The sequence below is a fragment of the Melanaphis sacchari genome, unplaced genomic scaffold (assembly GCF_002803265.2).
Source record: "Melanaphis sacchari strain LSU unplaced genomic scaffold, SCAv2.0 Contig61_pilon_pilon, whole genome shotgun sequence".
NCBI classification, from domain to species: Eukaryota; Metazoa; Arthropoda; class Insecta; order Hemiptera; family Aphididae; genus Melanaphis; species Melanaphis sacchari.
The window spans coordinates 1,051,057-1,072,920 of record NW_020271437.1 but is presented as its reverse complement, the minus strand read 5'-3'; the positions used below and the strand labels follow the sequence as shown (position 1 = coordinate 1,072,920).

At 25.9% G+C, this 21,864-nt stretch overlaps 2 protein-coding genes and 1 non-coding gene across 3 annotated transcripts in view; 1 reads left to right on the top strand and 2 right to left on the bottom strand.

Moving 5' to 3' along the window:
- The window catches only part of LOC112600142 (echinoderm microtubule-associated protein-like 2), a 50,857-nt gene extending 44,592 nt beyond the window's left edge, over positions 1-6,265 (bottom strand). Inside the window, exon 1 of the mRNA XM_025347306.1 lies at positions 6,026-6,265. The gene's annotated coding sequence lies outside the window, so the exon portion shown is untranslated. The remainder of the gene's footprint in view (positions 1-6,025) is intronic.
- A 346-nt stretch (positions 6,266-6,611) lies between these two features.
- Trnas-cga lies at positions 6,612-6,693 on the bottom strand. The gene has a single exon. It is a non-coding gene; the product is annotated as a tRNA-Ser (tRNA).
- An 8,146-nt stretch (positions 6,694-14,839) lies between these two features.
- On the top strand, positions 14,840-21,425 carry LOC112600197 (MD-2-related lipid-recognition protein-like). The gene is made up of 3 exons (XM_025347369.1): positions 14,840-15,032; positions 15,144-15,260; positions 21,111-21,425. Exons 1-3 carry the CDS (start codon positions 14,942-14,944, stop codon positions 21,374-21,376), a joined length of 474 nt encoding a protein of 157 aa, XP_025203154.1. The 5' UTR covers positions 14,840-14,941; the 3' UTR covers positions 21,377-21,425.
- Positions 21,426-21,864: the final 439 nt, after the last annotated feature.

The window sequence follows — 21,864 nt, the reverse complement described above, 5'->3', positions numbered from 1 at the left end:
TTCCGTTTTAATATAACCTGAAGTTTGAATTTAAGAATTATCACAATCCCCCTCAAATGGTATTACAGTAATAAATTCAAGACTATGTGTTAAAAACTAATATGTATACATAGATTATACTGTTATTAATTGCAATGTTTAATTTTAAGCATTTCATTGAAAAACATAAAATTAAAAATATATATATCATTAAATCAATCGAAATTAATTTAAAATTAACTATCATAATAAGATAACTATCATTTTTCATTTTTAAGATTTCTATATTAAAGTGATGTCGCACACTAAATATATATATTTTGGAAAAAATATCAAAAACATTACATAGTACAAAGCTACAACATCCAATAAATAATATTTGGTCAATAAAACGATACTTATAAGTTATAACTTTTGTCGTATTATTTAGACCGGAATAGGTAGTAATGACTTTAGAAATAATGAAACGCAAAGATTCGTGACCCGTTCCTGCCGAGTGCAGAGGTAGCTCCCTATCACCACTACTGGTAAATGAAAGAGATTGTCTTCGTTGCAATAATTTCAGTTTGTCCGGTTTCAAAACCACTTGCAATACGTAATAATTAAACCATCGATGGTCTAAACATAACACAACGCACCATCGACTGCCGTGTAACATTTTTGTCACTATCTAGAAACCTATACATAATTTCGTATGCTATGTAAACATGTTTAGACACGCAAATCAAGTTCACGGGTATAGGAGCACGCACGTTTTATTAAATATAAAATTGTCAGTTAATAGAAATGCAATAATAAAAATATATAATAATGATTATGTTTAATAAAATAATATTGGACAATGTACGTGATGTCTCCAGCGGTCATGGGCCTCCCGGTTTATAAAATGATCATTTCATTCACCCGTCGCTCTATTCAATCACGACAAAACTACTACTGCCACTACTATTGCAATATTCCTAATAATAACATTATATACACCTATCTACCTAACCGGATGAGAACAACGATGAACAATAAATCGAAATGCATTTTTTCAATCTTAGTAATAGTTTTTCTTTTTTAGCGAGCAAATACTTTACTGTATTTACGTACCTAACATAAAAAAAAAAAAAATGATGACGATAATATCAATTTATTGTTGCGGTTATACGGCGCGTTCGCAACACGGAAATGTGAGCAACTGTACGTCGTAATCGCATAAACCTAAATAATGTATACCTACTTGATACTTCTGCCGTAATACGATTACGACATACTAGTTTTTATTAATCGAATGCAGTAATTATAATGAAGGATTTTCACTTTTGAAACAATTTCTTTTTATCACTATATAGATTTATATTCAAAAAATTATGCGCAATGCACGATACCCTCGCATTATATATAAAAAAATAGTACATTATATTATATTTTTAGAAGCACCATCCGAAATCCAAATATTATAGCAAGGTTATAACCGCTATAACGCCCATAACGACATAACGCCACCGCCGTCAATTTCTCTTCCGTGCTACAAGATGCATCACTTCCTCTAGTAATCCAGAGAATGTTTCTTATGCGTTTCGCTTTTTCGACCGCGTCAATTGTTTTGTTTTTATCCACAGTATCTACATAATACCTACTTATTCTGGCTATACTATAGTATATCTGATATATTTTAATAAAATAATTATCATGATGATGAGGTCCGCGTTGAACGTTTCTCATTATTCCTCGTTTAATATACCTATATGTATATATGTATGTATATAAAAATTATAAACGTGCGAAACCGAAAAAAGACAATGGCCCCCGCGCATACTAATAGATAGTATATCGAGTAAGTGGGAGTGGGGTTAGGTTAATGAACATTGAACACGACTCGCGGCGACGGTGCAAGGTGTGCCCCGGTGGTGAGCGGTAAAATTCTCGTCCGTCTGTCGTCGTCGTCCCCGCCGACGGCCAGTGGAAAAAAAATTGTTTACAATGGCGTCGTCCATCCATCCGATGAGGAAAACAGGTTCCCCGGAATCGTGTACGCGTAATATGACGCGCGGCAGAGGATCTCATATCATTCCGGTCGCGACGCTGCACACTTTCGTTCCTACGTGATGGAAATATCTTACAAATATTATTATCGTAAACATGACGTATACTGTAAATGTACACAAATACGCATACATAGATATATCATCTCAAGTCTCGTTGTAATTTATATTTATACAAAGAACGCCTGAATGATGGAGTTAGGATATATTAGGTATATTATATATATTATATATACGTATATAGGTACATTACTCGACGGCGGACGAAAAAACAAAAAATGTAAAAACGTTGCCGACTAGTTGTTCGCCACATGCAAAAACCAAACAGTTATACCTAATAGTCGAAAATTAATAAATAGAAAAATAAAAATCGCATACAACCTGTCGATAGCCAATGATTTCAAATAAATAAAATCGAAAAGTTTGCAGTATAATAATAATACATATATATATATAATATATTGTATACAAATATGTTTAAGTGTGGACGTTCGAGAAGGCGTTAGATATGTGATACGACTTCAAAACCGATGCTATGTTAGGTTCACAACTGCTCTTTCAAAATATACATGGTGGTGGACGGCGGTGGAGGTGGTTTGAGGATACGTAGATTTTGTCGCCAAGTATGTAGACCTTACCGAGTTTTACGACAGTGTATAATATAAGGTGCGCGCTGCGTGCACGATTGCGCACATTGAGAAACAGGACACGTACATTACTTTTATATATATAGTGGTATAGTACTGCACGGTGAAGGTGGAATATCGGCACCATATTTGTATATAATAGATAAAAAGGAATCTGACTGGCTGCCGGTGACTGCCGTCGACTGCAACCGCAGCTGTAAGTACGATGACGGTGGTGGCGGGGGTGGAGGTGTGTACCTACGCCTTAAACTAATTTCTAGTCGTGCGTATATAATATAATATAATATTGTCTCTCGGTCGGTCCGATAGGGTAAAACGGGTCATGGCTACTGCCATCGCCGCCGCAGTTAGTTAATCATTGTAACGTTTGATTTTTTTTTTTTTAAATTTTTCTTCTTTCCATTTCAAACGACAAGAGTTCAATCATATTCACGGATGAAATAATCGTCATCGTTGTTGTACTGTATATTATACACACACATATATATATACACCATATTTACGTAAACATTCCCTCTTTACGCGTCGTTATTGTTGACATCGTCACCAGTAGTCAATAGACGGGCATGATACAGCTCGATAGTGATGCGTCAGTGTTACGGTCTACTCATAACATATTTATTCAAGGCACCTATAACCTTCTCTTTTTATGATGAATTGTGAATTATCATTTGAGAAAATGATAAAATAAAAAAGTTCAAATTTCTTATCAAAAATAGAAACGTTAAACTTGATATTTATTTTAAGAAAATTATAGGTGTAAACTGTTAAGGTTAATTTACAGTTATAGCAATATTTTGTAAAAGTAAACATATAAAACAATAAAAGAAAATAATAATAATATGACCATGTCAAAATTACTTACAACCCTACGTTCTACGCATAGACACAATTTAGGGGGGGGGGGGGTACTTAGCACCCTCAAGATATTTTATGTTTATTTAGATTTTAATAGAAACATGTATCCATAACCTTAAAATAACATAATAAAAATAAATAGAGGAGCATAAGCACCCCCAGTTTTTTCATTGAAATTGCGCCCCTGGTTCTACGGCATTTTATAGAACCTAAAACTAAATCACTTGCAAAACAATATAAGATACACAGTTTTTGCAATATTATCTGGTTTATATCGAACAGCAAAATAAGTATACCTTATTCTCATTCTATATATTTTTCTTTGAATTCGAGACTTCCAGCAGGTGCGTCCGGTATATTTTACTGCTACACTATAAATATAAAGGTAATAATGGGACACACCTGATATACCCACCGACCACTAGACGCCAACAATAATGATGAGATACTTATAGTATCTTTAATAATATTATATCCATCAGGTTTATTTCATGTGACTCTAACTCCGCGCGATCGAAAAAAGTACATGAATGATAATACGTACTACATTATTAGACGGTAATCGAAGGACGCGAATCATTTTATACGGTTCTTTTAAAAACCAGTAGTCCTCGTGTTATATAAATAATAAATATATAATATAAAATATATGGTGCATCAACACAATGCACAAACGATAGTGTTGACGAAATTCTGACCGATTTTTCATAACTTTTTACCTAACCGTCAAGGATGTCACCGTATTAAATGTTGAGTAAAAAAACGCATTATGGAAATTTTTGCTGAGCATGATTATTGAACGTAATTATTTGAACTATAGTACGCTCATTCGGTAAATTGTATAGTTAAGGTAAACCTGTCAACAATTTCAATTAAGATCCATTGCCTCGGTTCATATTTTGTTTGATTACAGGTTGAATAACAAGAAACACAATGGTTTTCTCAACAGAGGTCGGTGTCGAAACAATAACGATGAAAAATCACGCTGGTGGATTGTAACTACTATAATATTATAGTAATTTTTTAACGTAGTTTTCAACGACAGATATTCACGGATCACACGTGGTTCAAAGATTTATAAGAACCGATTAGCCAGCAAAAATTGCACTGCCATTATAGTCTTCCAATAATAATAATTTTCATAATTTGCTTACGTTATATAAAATACAGAAACAAAAAAAAGAAGATATTTTTAACAACCCTAAAAAGTAAACAAACTAAAAACATAAAATATAAACACCTGTTACATACTACAGTTACAAACACACTGTCTAAGCGCAGGTGACTTATATGTGATAAATGTTAACTAGATATGTTAAATGTAACACAAATCACGATATATTTTTAAATATATATAATTATATGAGACTATACAAAATGATAATATATACAATATAACTTAAACTGTTATTACGATTTTATGAAATTAGTTATTATATTTAAAATTAATCACTTTAAACATCGCAAACACTCAAGTCTGTCATCGTACGTCGAAAAATAACGTGTTTAATATTTGACTATACCAGTTTTGAGATCACTCGCATATTTTGTACTTCACTTATAATAATATTGTAAAGAATTGCAATTGTTCCATAACAATATTTTCTAAGTACCTAACGTAAAATGTTCCGATTTCGAACACAAATCGTATATAGGTGTACAGTTTGCTAATCGAACTACATTGCACCCTAACACCCAAAAGCAAATTTTCGACAAAAACGCGGCTAACTATAATAACTACCTACCTATACCTACAATGAACGGCATTTCGTTGACTACCAAACAGTTTGAGTAAAGAACAATAATAAAATATTGTGATAATGTACACGAACAACTAATATAGAATTATCGATGATTTAGTGACACGAGTAGGTACACGACTACAGCCGGAATGATCGCACACACACACGGGCATACTACACTGTCACTACAGGTGTCCGTATATTATATTTTGTAGTCGTCTTATCGCGTGATAATAATAAACGAATATTGTGAAGCACCAAACACGCGTGTCGAGTGGGCACCATCGATATTATTGTCTTCTTTATTGTTGTTGTAATTTATTTATTTACAGGTATATAATACCTAGAAACGAAACAGATGTCGATTTTTTTCGGTCTGAATCAGTAAAATGATGGTGGTATGACCAAACTACGATTCTCTTCGGCCGAACTGTGTGAATTTGTGTGAATTCAGCTTGGCATCACATTCTACAGATATTGCTCGCCAGAAACAATTATACTACAGGTAGGTACAATCTACATTGATTGTCCAATTAGGATCAGCAAAGTGATTTAATATAACCGCGAGGAGAACTCAAGGAAAGTAATATAATAGTCATTACTCATCAGATATTCGCCCGAAACTAATTCTTTGATATAGGTAATTATTCTGTGTAAGCTAACTCTGTGCAATAAGTAAGTGCTCAATATACAGGCAATAAGGGTACACAACACACGAAGATAAAAACTAATAACAATAATTTTAGGATAATTCATGGGTACTACTCACGTTCGTTTCTTTCACGAGATGTCATATCACTACTGCTGCAGAAATACGTCCAGGCATGGCGTATTCTAGATTCTGATATTTGTGTATATACGAACAAAAAAAAATTTTAAAAAAGCCTACTACAAAAATACAAAAAACGTAAACGAATAACGACGATAACAGCGACAGCGTACAGGCTTAACGTCAACAAACACAGCAACGAACCGACTGTAGACAAGTGTGAGCCGTGAGGGGCGGCAGACCGTGGCTGTCGTAGTAGAGCGGAGTTGTCCATGGCCTATAGGTGTAACTCATGGCAACCGCGGCGGCGACCGAATATACAGTGTGACCGTCGTTCCGGTGCAAAACTAATCGCGGTATTATCGTACGATGGACGTAGTGTAGTTTTTGATGTAGAAGTGATGCGTCACAATAAAAATCAACAAAACAGATTCGTAAATTTTCCTCTCACGAATTCGAAAACACACCGGACAGTAAGTTGACAAGGCGTTCTTCGAGTGTTCGTGTGTCTCATACGGATGCCGCATATCGTCATATCAGTAAACGAGAAGAAAAGCTCAAGAAGAAAATCGACAAAAAGTGATTCCGCTGCGGACAGGATTCGAACCTGTGCGGGCAGAGCCCATTGGATTTCGAGTCCAACTCCTTAACCACTCGGACACCGCAGCTCGTAGTTTGAAAATTGATAATTGTCATTATTTAAGCGTGAAAGCATTATTTTATATTACAAAATATAATAATATGATAGATTTATTATTTTATAATTTTATACTCGTATTAAAAAAATAATAATCAAATCAAAATAAAACAAAATTTAAAAAAAAAAAATTGGATTTCTTTAACTCTTCGGTCCTGATTAAGATTTTGGAAAGAGACAAATAAAAATTTTGAAAATCACTCGAAAATGAAACAATTTAATTTACAAAAAGTCTTCTTTGGATGTATTTTTTTATTAATGATGATTAATAATAAGATAAAATAAATAAAAGATTGTTTATATTTTTTTATAATAAAACCACAAAATAAATATTTTATTTTACTTTCTCTTAAAGTGTAAAAAGTCGAATGTCAAATTTTAGAACATAATATTTAGTTTTAGTAGGTATGAGCTGCACGAAATTTGTTAAAAGGCGTTATGCGGTCCGTATTTATACTAATGCACTGTGCCACTGTAATCAAAATATTCATGGACACCGATGCAAAAACGATTTGATCAAAAATATAGAATGCGGAAATTTGGTCGGTAATAACGGCTATAGTAGTATTTAAATTTTTAAAATTGTTTGAATGTATAAAAAAAATACTATTATTGCCTCCAAAAATAATTAGTTTTGTACATTTATAATTATTAATAATAAAAATTATTCATTGTAAATAGCAAAATAAAAATTCTCATTGTTTTTTCATTATTGAGACTTGAAAGCACCAGAACATACATAGGTTCAAAAATAAGCGCAATTTGGGGGGAGGGGGGTAGTTTTATTTAAACCCCCTTATTTTTTAAATCCATCATCAGTACCTAATTAAAAATAAAATAATTTTGGGATTTTATAGCCAACTTGATAGTCAGTGTATAGGTAGGTACAGCCAACATGCTTGTACACTGACTATAATACGTAAGTAATAATATAATTATTGATTAATATCAATTTACAGAATATATTATGATTAATTGTTGTTATTAATGTTAGTAACACGGTATTTAAAATTAATGATATGATAGTATGATAAATTGTTATATAACATCTTAATTCTTAAGTATAGATAATCCGTTTCAGAGTAATAACAGGGTATAAATATAATTATTATCGTATATTCGCTATTTTTAATAAATTTATAAATTAAATGATTTTCATGTTTTAACAACCATAGATTCTGAGCCGCAGAATATGAACGAATCAGGTATTTATCGTAAACGTTGTACAATCAAGTCATAGATTATATTTTAATTTTTTACTTAAAAAAAAAGGATTTTCTCCTGAAAAATTAAAAATGGCGACATTTATTGATAATTTTCATAAACTGAACTATGATCAGAGTAAATATTTCATTGAACATAAGAAAGTAAAAATTTTAATGTTTTAGATTGAATTTATATTTTATATACTTAAAAAAATGTACCTATTGACTATTGTTTTATTTTTAGGGACTTATAAATATGAATGTAAATGTCTTCGTTCATAAATGTTAGTTGCAAAAAATTATCTCACGCGTACACAATTAAATTTTAGTTTAGAGGAAATGAAATTAGTTGTTGATTTAAATATTTATCTAAATTTATATATTTTTTTATCATTGTCTTTCGCTTTACTAATTTCGTCTAGTAGGTAGTAGGTACAAATGGAAGATCCTTTTCTGCCACGAGGAAAATAAAAAATTGTTTACCTATACGTATGTCTATATGCATCGAGGTAGATTTTCTAGTAGGTACTTTTATAATTTATAAAGAAATAGTGCTCGAATCTGTAAACTAAAAGAATGAGAACTCAAATAGAAATTAAAAAACAGCATTCCAACTAAATATTTATAAAACATTAACTCGTGGGGGCTTCGTCCCCACACCCCCTTAATTACTACCATCATATTTTAAATTAAATAAATCCTAATATATATTATTTTTGACTAAGTGATAATATGTTTACATTTTCAATCACTTCTAAATTTTAATTTTTTGTCCTAGTTGTATTAAATAGAAAAAAACTATCATAGGTAGGAGATTCAATTAAAAACGTATAAGTACAATATACAAAAAAAAAAACAAATATTTAGTTGTCATTCATATTTTTTATTGCTCGATTGTGTACCCGTGCGTTCTTTTAGGAAAATGTAGAACTAATGGGACACTAATTAATATCAAAAGCTAGTTTAGGATCTGAGTTCTCATGCATTCCTCCCAATTCGAGCACTGTATAGAAAAGGACATTTCTTGTAGACTTAAAAATGAAGACATGCTAAATAAATTTGCTAAGTCTAATCGCCGTTTACAGTTATAAGTAGGGTTATGAGTGTGAAATATTTCATTTGAAATTTTCACTTTGAAACTTTCACCCTTCTTAAATTATTTCATTAAAATATTTAAAAATATATTCATTTTTTTATTTTTAATAACTGAGTTTTCTTAGTATGTTTCATGAGGTAAACACTAAATGGTTACACTGATTTCATACCATATTTATTACCTATATCAATATAATCATGTGATAAACTGATAATAATTAATTAATAATTATAAATTATAAAATTGTGGCCTGATGTGGCGCGGTAGTTAGCCTCAGTCATTAATGTGTCTGAGATCAAGCATCGGCCAGCGTCGCTAGCTCTCGGATGGATGACCACCCGAGTTCTTGGTGACGAATTTATAGCGCACATACATACACACAAGTGTTCCAATTGTATTAACCAAACTTTACAAACAAACCTTACACAAAAAGAACTTACTGTTTCTATTTACAGCTAATGGCCTTAATTGCGGAGCTTAAATAAGATCAATTAAAAAAAAAAAAAAAAATTATAAATTATAATATTTTATGAAGTTTTGTTTTTATGTATTTTAAATTCTTAAAATTTTAACTAAACATAGGGGAAAATAAACACTTGATAAACAAGTGACTTGATGTCACTTGAGTGACATGTAAATAGATACAGATTCACATGATGAAAAGTCAAGAAATGGTTTTCTTTCTATGAAATATTATTCCAAATAAAAATGAAATTTTAAATTACAAAAACATTAATTTTTAACAGGAACTAGTAACCATAGAGAGGTATAAAAATACATGTTTTTTGTTTATAGTTTTAGAGTTTTATTGCAAGCTTGTAAATATTCATGAAAGTATCAATTATTTTTATTTTTGTTAGTTAATAATTTTATTAATGTTGATTATTATTTTTTTCATTATTATGTGTTGATTATTAATAATTAATTAATTATTTTATTTTGTTAGGTACATTTAAAATTTTTAACTTTGAAGTATTTAATTAAAAGTATAAGTGAATTGTTATATTTTATCTACATAGGTAAATAAAATAATATATATTTTTTTTAAATATGATTTGATTTTTCTATGATAATTATAAATTCAAATTCAAATACTAGTATAGTAATATACTGATATATCAATAAATAATAATATATAAATATGATGTATAGCCATATAGACTATAGACCATAATTTATAAATTTTAATAAATTAATATACCTGGTTATAATTCAAGAATTATAATACAAATTATAATATATTATAAATTTATAAATTGTATAACTTTATTTTATTTAAATTCAAATAGGCAATAGCAATACTATATAAAGGTTAAATAATATAGATAAGGATAACTGTAATAGTGCATTTGGTTAAAACTTATAACTATTTTAACTTTATAAGTTATAATTTATAACATTTAATACTATGGATGTTATTTTTTTTATTATTATTACAAATCAAAATAATTTGCATTAATAAATGTTAAGTAGTATATTTTATTTGATTTATTAAGTATTTTGTCTTTACTAATGAGTATTAAACTAAATGGTGCCATTATAAATTGAATTCCCTCCCCCCCTCCCGAAAAAAAAAAACTTTCTGAATTGCGCCCATGGGTTCAAAAATGTTTTTCATTATTGACTATCGAAAATAGTATTTGTAAATCAATTATTAAAGTATGTTCTTAAACGTTATAATTATAATTAATAGAATAATTGATTAATTAACACATATTTATAAGATTATAACTCTTTAAATTCATACCATATTCATTTAATCTCAAATTGTTCTGTAACTTTTACATCAAAACTCACATGTCAAAAGTACTTTTAACTAAAAATACACAAACAAACCTCAGAGTTAAATCACTAATATACAAAATTCTTTAAATTCCTATTTAGACTTAATTTATAGAAATAAGGAGAAGTATTAGGAGAGACCAGTGAAATAAAATTCAAACTTTTTAAAATATTAACTATAGAAAATTAATTAATATACTTCCTTTTATTTCTAATTCATGAAGAATCTATTAATTTTTCTGTTTTTGAAAAAAATTCCATATTAGACTACTTAATCTTACCAATTCATTGAATCTAAAACTATATTTCCTTAGTTCTTAGTGAAACCATTCAAGGTGAACCTTCATGATGTTTTCAAAGATAAATTGTGTCACAATATCTTTTGAATTAATGAAAACAAATTTTAATAAATTTTTTTATTACACTAAATTTTATTTGCAGATGTGAATATAAATATAGAAAAAAAACTTATTATTCAGTAATTATTATAAATTTACTTATCTACAACCCAAATATATCGTTACAATACATACCTAGATATTAACAATGAAAAATGATTCTTTATTAATTATCTAAAAATAAAAATAATTCTTTCTAATACAAAAGTAAATTTTTCCGTATCTATTGAACATATTCAGAGAGTAATTTAAACGTCACGCCAAGTAAATAGATACTATAAAATATTTATTTTTAATATTATTAAATTATAACTTATATCTAGATGAAATATTACAAAATATAAAAAAAATTATAAACAGAACATGTTCTTATATACGATGATTGAGTGGTAAACGCCAAGATAAAACATCATTTAAAATTTTTAATTACCTATTGGCTATAGGAAAAGATTAAAAATTATAAAATATGAGTGTAGGTGCAGTGGATAAAATTAAAAATAGATAAGGATACTCTCATTACTCTCTAATATATGATTACATTGATAACAATTATAAATTGTTATAAAATGGCTCATATTATTTTTATTATATAATTCACATTTAAAACGATTTCGAAAAAAAAAACATAATGCTTAAATAAATATAACTATTGTTTATTTAGGTAATTAGTAATTACCATTTCAAAATTTAAAATAATTATCCTTATAGATAAGATGATAATTTATACCATATCTAAAAGATGTTATAAGTATTCCAATTAGCTATTCCTAATAATATACTTATAGTGGTGACTGCTGACTCCGATAAGCACACTCATTTATCTTAACGTATTATAGTTCTATTTAATTAATAATTAATAAATAATACATACATTTGTATTTATTTATAAATAACACTTTAATTTAATACTTTAATAATTTTTATTGAGAATTAACTAACTTTTTTGATTACAATATAACCAATAAGTATCTTCACAATTTTTTTTTATCTATAAATAAAGTCAATTCTTTTTTCTTTTTCAACGAATTTTTCAGTTACTTTATCGTAAAATTCAGAACTCATTTTTAAACCTTTTATTATTTTTTTTTAAATTAATAATACTTTGAAAGAAGATAGTCTATCTTGACCTTGAGTATACCTTTAAGATGTTTTTATTCTTTTTAATTTTTAGGGCTAAAAATGTTCTTTCAGCTGATACTTTTGTACATGGAATAGTTGCAATTAACTTAGCTAATTTATATACTTCTTCTCACTTAATCTCATGAATTTGATTATTTTAAAAATTGGTTTATTTTTAAAATTTGCTGAATTGTACAAAACATATAACTAATATTTTAACCGGAAAATATAAAAAAAAACACTAATTTATTATCAGGAAATACTTTTTAATGTTTTTCATACAACTCAGAATTAAGTAATTATAAGAACTCCAATTTTTCCATAGGTTTAAATCAACTTTTAAATTCTTTCAAAATATTAAATTTATTTAATATTTCATTAAATAAACGTTCATAATTTAAGTTATTATCTATTTGGTTTGTCCGTATTTATTTTCTTGCAGGAGATTCGCAGTAATTTCCTTGTCTGCATTAAGGTCATCAAATATTTTTTCAAAATCATTTACACGTACTTCTTGCAGTTTAATTATAATTTCATTAACTTTTTTTTATACAATATGCTATATCTATAGTTTTTGTTTAAAATTTATCAAAAATAACACCGGTGAATGATAATATTGTTGAAAGTCTTTAGTAAAAACTGTGATAAAAACTTTAAAAAAATAAAAAATCCTATGCCTTCAAAATTGACTCACTACCCCAATCGTCAAAGTTTTCACGTATGTGCTCAAAAAATAATAACAGAATATAACTAAAACACGGATTTTTATGTACTAAAAAGTATCGAATATACTATATAATATGCAGTAAAAATCATGAAAATATACAACAAATAAGCAAAAAATATTTTTATTTATTTAAAATTCACAAATTAAACAACTAATAGATAATAATTAGTTATTTAAATACTTAATGAAAATGTTCCCTTCAATATGCAATACATTTCGAATTTCGTAAAATCCACGCTTTAGTTATAACATATTTAGTTTCTACGACAACCATAATATACTTATTATATTATAGTAGGTACTTAGCACTAAATAATATTAAAAAATAGTACAACAAAATATAACGAAAAATAATTATCATACACTTGTACACGTAAAATATACATATCATTGACGAAGCACAACAGAATTAAGTATGCCCTGGGTAGTGGGTGGTTAATACCGCGATTACTAGTGGATCTGGTATCGAAATAATCAGTATTTCACTGCAATAACAAGCATGTGTTATATATATATATAGTTTAAATATCTTGTGTACACAACATTTGCATGTTATGCTAGTAAATGTTATGACTTATGAGTTATGATCAAGATAAACACAGAAGTATAACAGAAATAGATGACATTTTTGTCATACATTATTATTTTTTTATATTTTTACAAGTAATATACAATCTGTATCATTAATACAATAAGAATATATGCTAAGAGTAATATGACAGGAAAATAATATGATGAAAGGAGCCACCCATTGATGACACTTTCTGTGAATTCTTTGTCATACATTATGATTTTTTTTTAATGTATAATGTATAAAATTACAAATAATTGTATTACATACTTGTATTATTACAAATAATTTTTTGTTTTTACTAATTACATGTGTATTCATGCTGAGCATATTCAGATAATTCGCCACTGCTAATATGTAAAAATTATAAAATTAATTAAATTATTTGACTTTGAATCTATCGTTAGTACAAGATAATTACTTGGCAATCGGAATATACATTTATAAACCTAAATAAAATTTAACTACCCCTATTAGATAAACACAAATAAGCTTGATTTTTTTTTTTAAATAATGCATTATATTAAATGCATTATTTTAAATGTATGCTTATAAACTATGTTTTATGATAATTCTACTATAATATATGTATATTTATATTTTATTGTCGTTGGTATAAGTAAAAATAAAGAATTGAATAATTATAATTTTGTCCTCGCGTCCAAATATACTAGCGCCCAAACGGCCGCGTTCATTTGTCCCTGTTCGTGCATTATATATTTACACAATTGTTATTGTTTGTTGGTTAAAAATAATCGAATTCATGATAAGATCTTTACTATTAATGAAATTAAATGATTTAAGCCGATAAAATAAAGTATTTTATTTTTCTATTTCGATAATTCTTTTACTTATATATAGGCTATAGCTAATAAATTGTTATTAGTCAAATATTGGTGTTTTAATATTTTAATTAATTGGCCAAACTTATGTGTTTTCTAAAATAAGTCTTCCTTAAGATATACGATTTAATTTTTAATAATTATATAATATAATATGTACAGTATATACTGTATATTATATATATATATATATATATATATATATATATATTGTGCATCGTATAATGTGATATACCTATCTAACCAGTATAACGTATAAACACTATTTATATATACGTCATAATTAATAAACTTATATATGTTGGATAAACTCCCACTTTTATTATTGTTTTGATACAAAAAATTGTGCTCTATATAATTTAAAAACGATAACCTCGCCGTGAGTTATCGCAGTATGATAAATTGTACCAAGCCACTTACACTGCATTCAAAGTTTTCTCGTGCTAGTCTTTAGTATACGTTACAAATTCCGAAACACAATGATGATTTTTGTGTTTACTTTAGTAGGATTAATGCTTATTGCAAGTGCAGCGAATGCCGAAGAAATCCACAACTTTCGCATGTGCCGGAGTGAGTATTATATTGATATTCGCATTGGTTATAAATTATACAATTATGTCGATTAAATTTTATTCCACTTTTTATAACTTATTGTTTTACTATTTCTTCTCTTCTTTTCAGAAACTAGGTGTGAAGTATATAGTGTATATATTGATCCATGTCCCGAAGCTCTAGACAACCAACCATGTGAAATACCACAAGGCATTAACGCGTCCATCATATTTAAATATAGACCTAGTATGTACAAATATTTTTTAAAGAATCCTATAACTCAATAATAAGAAACACCAAAAGAATTGACGTAATATTATGTTAGTAGATATATAAGAGATATTTAGGTTAGTATAAATAATAATATATACATAAAACACCAGGAAATGCTTATGTATATGGTTGATCGCCAAAATCAATAGTACAAATAATATATTAAACACATATTTATAACACAAGTAACAATGCAGATTTTCTATTACAGGGGCAAATATGTAATGTCTATCAAAAATAAAATAATAAATACAACATACATATTTGAAACTCCATTATTTTATTGCCAAAATAAACGTAAATAAATTGAAGTTGAAGTCCACATTAAAACAAAAATTAATATAGAATAAAAATTAATATAAACTGTCACCCAAATATTAAAAAAAAAAATCTTTCTTTAGCAGCCTCTCATATATTTTCCCTATATTAATTACCAATTGTATGTAAATAATTTGATGAATAATAAATTATAAACTCTTATACATAAGAATCCTAGTTTTTATTTATCATCGTGAATACTTATAGGCAATACATATAACTATAACCACAATATAAGTCACACACATATATATATATATATATTAAATTATAGTAAAATACATGGTACTTACCTTATACATTGCAGTACCCTAACATAAAAAAATAATAATCTTTATTTACGGAAGTTAATTTCATTTTACAATACATTGATATAATGAAAATATTTATCCCTGAACAATATAACATAACTAACATAATATGATATTGAAGCAATGTAATTTAATAATAATTCAGTTATTTGCATTCTTTCATTTTCAAGTATGTCTATTGTTTATACATGTATTATCCGTGTTCTATAAATTTATTCGGATAATTTTAAATGATTCAGAAATCTGAATGTAGCTATAAATAACTATATAATTTATAAATAAATTATTTTTAATCATACATTGTATTTAAGTACATAATTTATAAAATGTGTGTGCATTTGAATGAGATATCTATGTATAATTAATGTTTTAGATAAAAAAAAAAAATGTATTATTCTTATTCTCTAATCATTTACTTTTTGTCATTTGTATGTGCTAATATAATTCCTATTTCCTATTCACAATGTATACTTGTACCAATAAAACTGCAAAATCCAAAGGTAATAATTTTTAAAATTTAGTATAAATTATTATAATTATAAAAAGTTAAATTGGTGGGTACCGCTCAACTATAGGTGCTATAGGTGTAGAAAAGATAACTATAATTCAAAGTGGTCAACATGAATTCAATAATAAACTTTTATGATTGTAGAAATGTAGAAACAATTAGTTTGGGTCGTTTGGGGTATTGTATATCATATTAATTTCATTGATCACATTCATTACACATAAAACAATTCAAAAAATTATTATATTAATGCATATGTTATAATTATTTTATATATCAGATACCTAATAATTAATATCATTATTATTATTTCTTATGTTAACTTATAAATCAATACAATTACGAACGATGTTAATAATTATGTGGTATAAGTAACTTAAAATAAGTTAAAATATTTTGAAAATTCCTTTGTTGTGTGATATAATAATGATATACTTTTAATAATAAAAGTTTCAAGTTCTTTCAATGGTTAATAATTACTGAATTATTACAACAAATAAAAACTTATATAATTTAAATATCAAATGTTATTAAATTTTGAAACTGAAATGCTTATAATATACAGAATTGTGGTTAAGTATTTTCGATATTTTTTAATGACAATAACAATTATTGATAAATAATTTTGTATTAAATTATCAAACTATTTTAAACAAAATAAAAAATTTTATCATAATTAAAATAAAACAAAACAAAAATTTTAAATACCTTTAAATAGCACATAAAGATCCAATATATTTTTAAAATAATTTTTTGTCTAGTAAATGCAAATATTATTTTAGTATTCTATGAAAATCTAGTTATTTATTTTGAAGCTACAATAATAAAACCAAATTGATTTTATCAAAAACAATTAACAAAATTTTGCACAAAAGTTCCATTTTTTCTTAATTTAATTTTTTTTTTGTTCCTTGTAAATAGCTTAAAAAACTACTTATACTTTTTTACCACACTTTCCCTCCCTAAAAAATAAATAAATAAAATACCAATTAGATCTAATTTCCTACTAGAAATCACCCTAAAAATTGAAAATTAAAATATTTTTATTCCTCCAAAAAATATAACTACCAAAATTATAAACACAAATATAATATAAAATCATTGCTTAATTTATCGCTCCATTTGAATCTATAATCATTTTTATTAAGTTTTAAAATATATCTACTAATTTTTATGTATAAATTAATTGTTTATAAAATCAAAACAGTATCTATTTGCATAGAAAGAGTTTTTGTATATTAAGATACAAATATATTCACCATGTATTAAAAACTTTAACTCCAAACTATATTAAGGTTATCGATATCTCATGTTCTAATAAAGCAAAAAAATTAATTTTTAATAAAATATTTAATTGAACAAATAAAGAGTTTATTGTAACATTGAACTCAATAATTTTTTAATATAAAAAATTACACTATAAGATCATAAGTACATTTGGCTACTGTTTAGCTAATTATTGATTATAAATAAAAATTTATGCAAGTAACTTAAATCTTTTAAATTATATTATACTATTTATAAGTGTTATTATCAAAAAAAAAGAAAAATATCATATTATATTTATTTTTATAATTTTATTTATTTATTGTGTTGAAATGTATACTTATTAGTTATAGAGTTCATTTAGTTGTTTTGATATCTTCAATTTTTTAAAAACTAACACCAAATCTTTTTTTTTATTATTCGCCCAGAGCCCAGAATTTTTTTTAGATGATGAAGTATTATCAAATGTCGTTATTTTTTAACAATTAAAAGAAATAAGTAGGTACTTAAATCTAATAAATTAGCAATTAACAGTTTATGAGTCGTTCATCTCTAATGGATTCATTTCTAAATCACAAGTTGATCAGTTTTAATTATATACTTATTACTTACTGATTAGATAATTATTGAATAATTATTTTAAATAATTCTTAATGGATTTTAATTGATACTTAAATAAATATAACTCATTAAATAATATCTTGAGTTATGAAAAATTAGGGTTATTTAGGTATTTATTGTTTTTTATTCGAGTTCATCCTCAAACATTTCGAGTTAATGCATGTAAAATAAAATCTAGCGTTAGGTAAAGTCACTCTGTTTCTCTGCTGTATAATTGATTTCGAACATGGATAGTTGGTACTTAGTGATTTATTACATCATTGTATAATTTATACATCAAAAATTGAATTTTTATTCAATATTTCATTGTTAAGTAACCATTTCATACAACAAATAAGATTTTAATCGGAAACAGTGTATCAACTTCTATTTTTGAGTAATTTGTCGTATTAGAAAAAAAAAATAAGAATACCTACGACATATTGAAATAAATATTTCTAAAATATTGCATATATTATATCATTAATTTTATTACAACATTATATTATTTAATATATATATTATGTTTAATAATGTATATACATCAATTGTCAATACCAATGTAAAGTAGAACGATGCAAATATATTTTAGGATAGTAGTTTTAAATTAGTCAAAATATTTTTTTTAATTGCATTGGTTATAGAAATTAATAATGTATATAATGGTAAAAAATGTCAGATATGCATAATTATTAATAGTTTTTAAATAATAATAAAATAACTAAAATAGCTTAAAAAAAAATGTTATTTGTTTACTTCACTACCAATTAAAAATATTTTGTGTATACATTTTAAAATACTTGAGAATAATTATTGAAAAATATTAGTAAATTGAAAATAAATAAATAATATTTTACTTAATTTAAGCAAATAAACAATATTAATACGTCATCCGTACATTGATAATTGATTAGAAAAATAAGGCTATAGAAAATCTCAATTATTTTTATTACAATAACATAAAATTTGATAATATAATATTTCAATAAAATAGAAATATATAGGTAGGTATATTGCAACACAAATTACTCAAAGTCAATAATCAAAAAATTACCTTTACATGTAAATCTTTTCTCTATATAACTTTTTCTCACATAATATATTCTAATAAACACATTAAAACACAATCGATAGACTTGTATATTAATAGAATTTAACAAATTTAATTTAATAATTCGTAGATGGACAAATTTGTATACCAATATAATAGCATCAATGCAAATAACTAAATACAAATATCGACATACATTTTGATTAGGACCTGAATCATAAGAAAATATTTATAAAGCTGCAATAGAAATGGTTTTACTTAATTATAAAACTATTATTTGGAAAAAGTTTCTTAAAAAGATTTTAATATGACTTATTATTATCGTGTATAATAAACAGTGTTCATAAGAAGAAAAAAAGCTGAAAATATATACTGACACAGTTTTCATTGAATAGTCATTTGAATAGGAAACATACTAATAGTTATAATAGAACACGGTTGTATAATGATTCATACATCCGCCGACATTCCTCATCTGCAGTATATCCCCGGATGCAAATAAAAATGCTACAAGGAATTAGGATGTCTAATCGGATTCGTTGTTTGCTTGATACTTGTAAAATTTGTTAAGTATCTATAGATACTTATTATTATCATCTAGTAAACTACTATAAACATATCGTTTTAAAAATTCTAAAATCCTAACCTTAAATAATATAATTATTCAAAAAGTACTGACATAATATTATAATTTAAATTTAAATTTAGCTTATGTATATAAAAAAAATAAGAATAAATTGTGGTAATTGGAATTTGATTTATCGATTATTAAGACTATTCTAAAATATAGTTTAATGACAATCCTAAAGTAAAAATGTAATAAAACCGTTAATATAAAATAATACCTGAGCATTCTCACTTTTTTTTTTAATACCAATAGTTGTAATACTTCAACATGAGTGTGAACATAGTTATAATAACAGTTTTTTTTTTTTTTTTTTGGAACATTACACACTATGAATACATTTTATGTATAATTTTTATACTTCTTAATTATTAGAGTAAAAGTAAATATAAGTAAATATGAAATAATTAATTCTTTTTCGTTTCAAATGAAATAAATATTAAAAATGAATAAACTATTGTTTGTACATTATCAATTATTATTTTATTACTAACTGAAATTCTAATATGATTGGTTAAGACTTACGTTAGGTCAGTTACTTAAACTCAATGAAATTTTCAACAAAAAAAAAAAAAAATAATAATAAAACAATACATTTTAAATTATAAGAATAATTATAATTAAATTTTAATTAATAATTATATTTAGACAAAAAAAATAAATAAATAAATAAAGATAGTAAATAATAGCATTTACAGTGCTTAAAAAAAAAATGTTATTTATATCTTTGATTGGATATTTTCTACATTTTAATTGTTTTCTTTCCATAGTGTAATTTTTAAATACCTACCTATAAAAAAAAATGTAATATATTTAAATATTAAATAATAAATATAGTATTAATCTGTAAATTAATTAAAAACATATCGTCCACGTTTCCTTTACAGTAAGTTCAATACCTAATTAAATTAAAATAATTAAACTTTATGGTGCAATAAAAGTTGAAAAAGTGTTTTAGTTTGTTTATATTGAATATAAAATAGTTTATACATCAATGTTAAATCTATTTGTAACATTTTAAGTTGTTATATTTTGAACAGTCTCAATAGAATATATATTATGAAATTCATAACTTAAAAATCATTCATAAAATTAATCGAGATTCGATATTTTTATTTTTTAAATATTTTCAAATTAATTTCAGAATTTGGTTCAATGACGCCTCAAACAAGACTATACGCTGAAACCCTTTTAATGGACTTGCCATTTATGGACATGGACACTAACGCATGCTTATACACAGAATGTCCAATTAGGATGAATGCCGAACAGGATTGGAAGTACAATTTGTTCATATCCCCAGATTATCCTAAAAACAGTTACACAGTAAAATTGAAGTTCTGGGACAATGGACCTAAAGCCGATAAGCATGACGAATGCTGCTTTAAATTCAATATGAAGATTGTTTAAAATAAATGGAAAATATTTGCAACTTTATAACATATTAACACCTATAATATAATATAATATAAATATCATTATTATTATTCATTATACAATTTAATATTATATACATAACTTCAAAAAATATGCGTCTATGCAGTACTTGCATACAGCTAGACGTGTATATAATATTTAATACATTATCAACATACAATAATAATATAAATTATATATTAGATATTATTGTAATTTTTATTTAACGTTTAATAAACTATTTATTTTTTTGGTGAGAAATTACAAAACAAAAATGAAACGTCTGTCTGTTTGGGTACCATAAAGAACATCTCTCCGCTCGAAAACACACACACACACACAAACGTATAAATAAAGGTGAATCGCGTCTGCGATATGACATAGTGGCGACAAACTGTTAGGTTGAGAATAATACTACTACTATTAATAATAATTGCCTTTAGAACAATTGATTTTTAACGGTTCGGAAAGAGAAAAGTTTA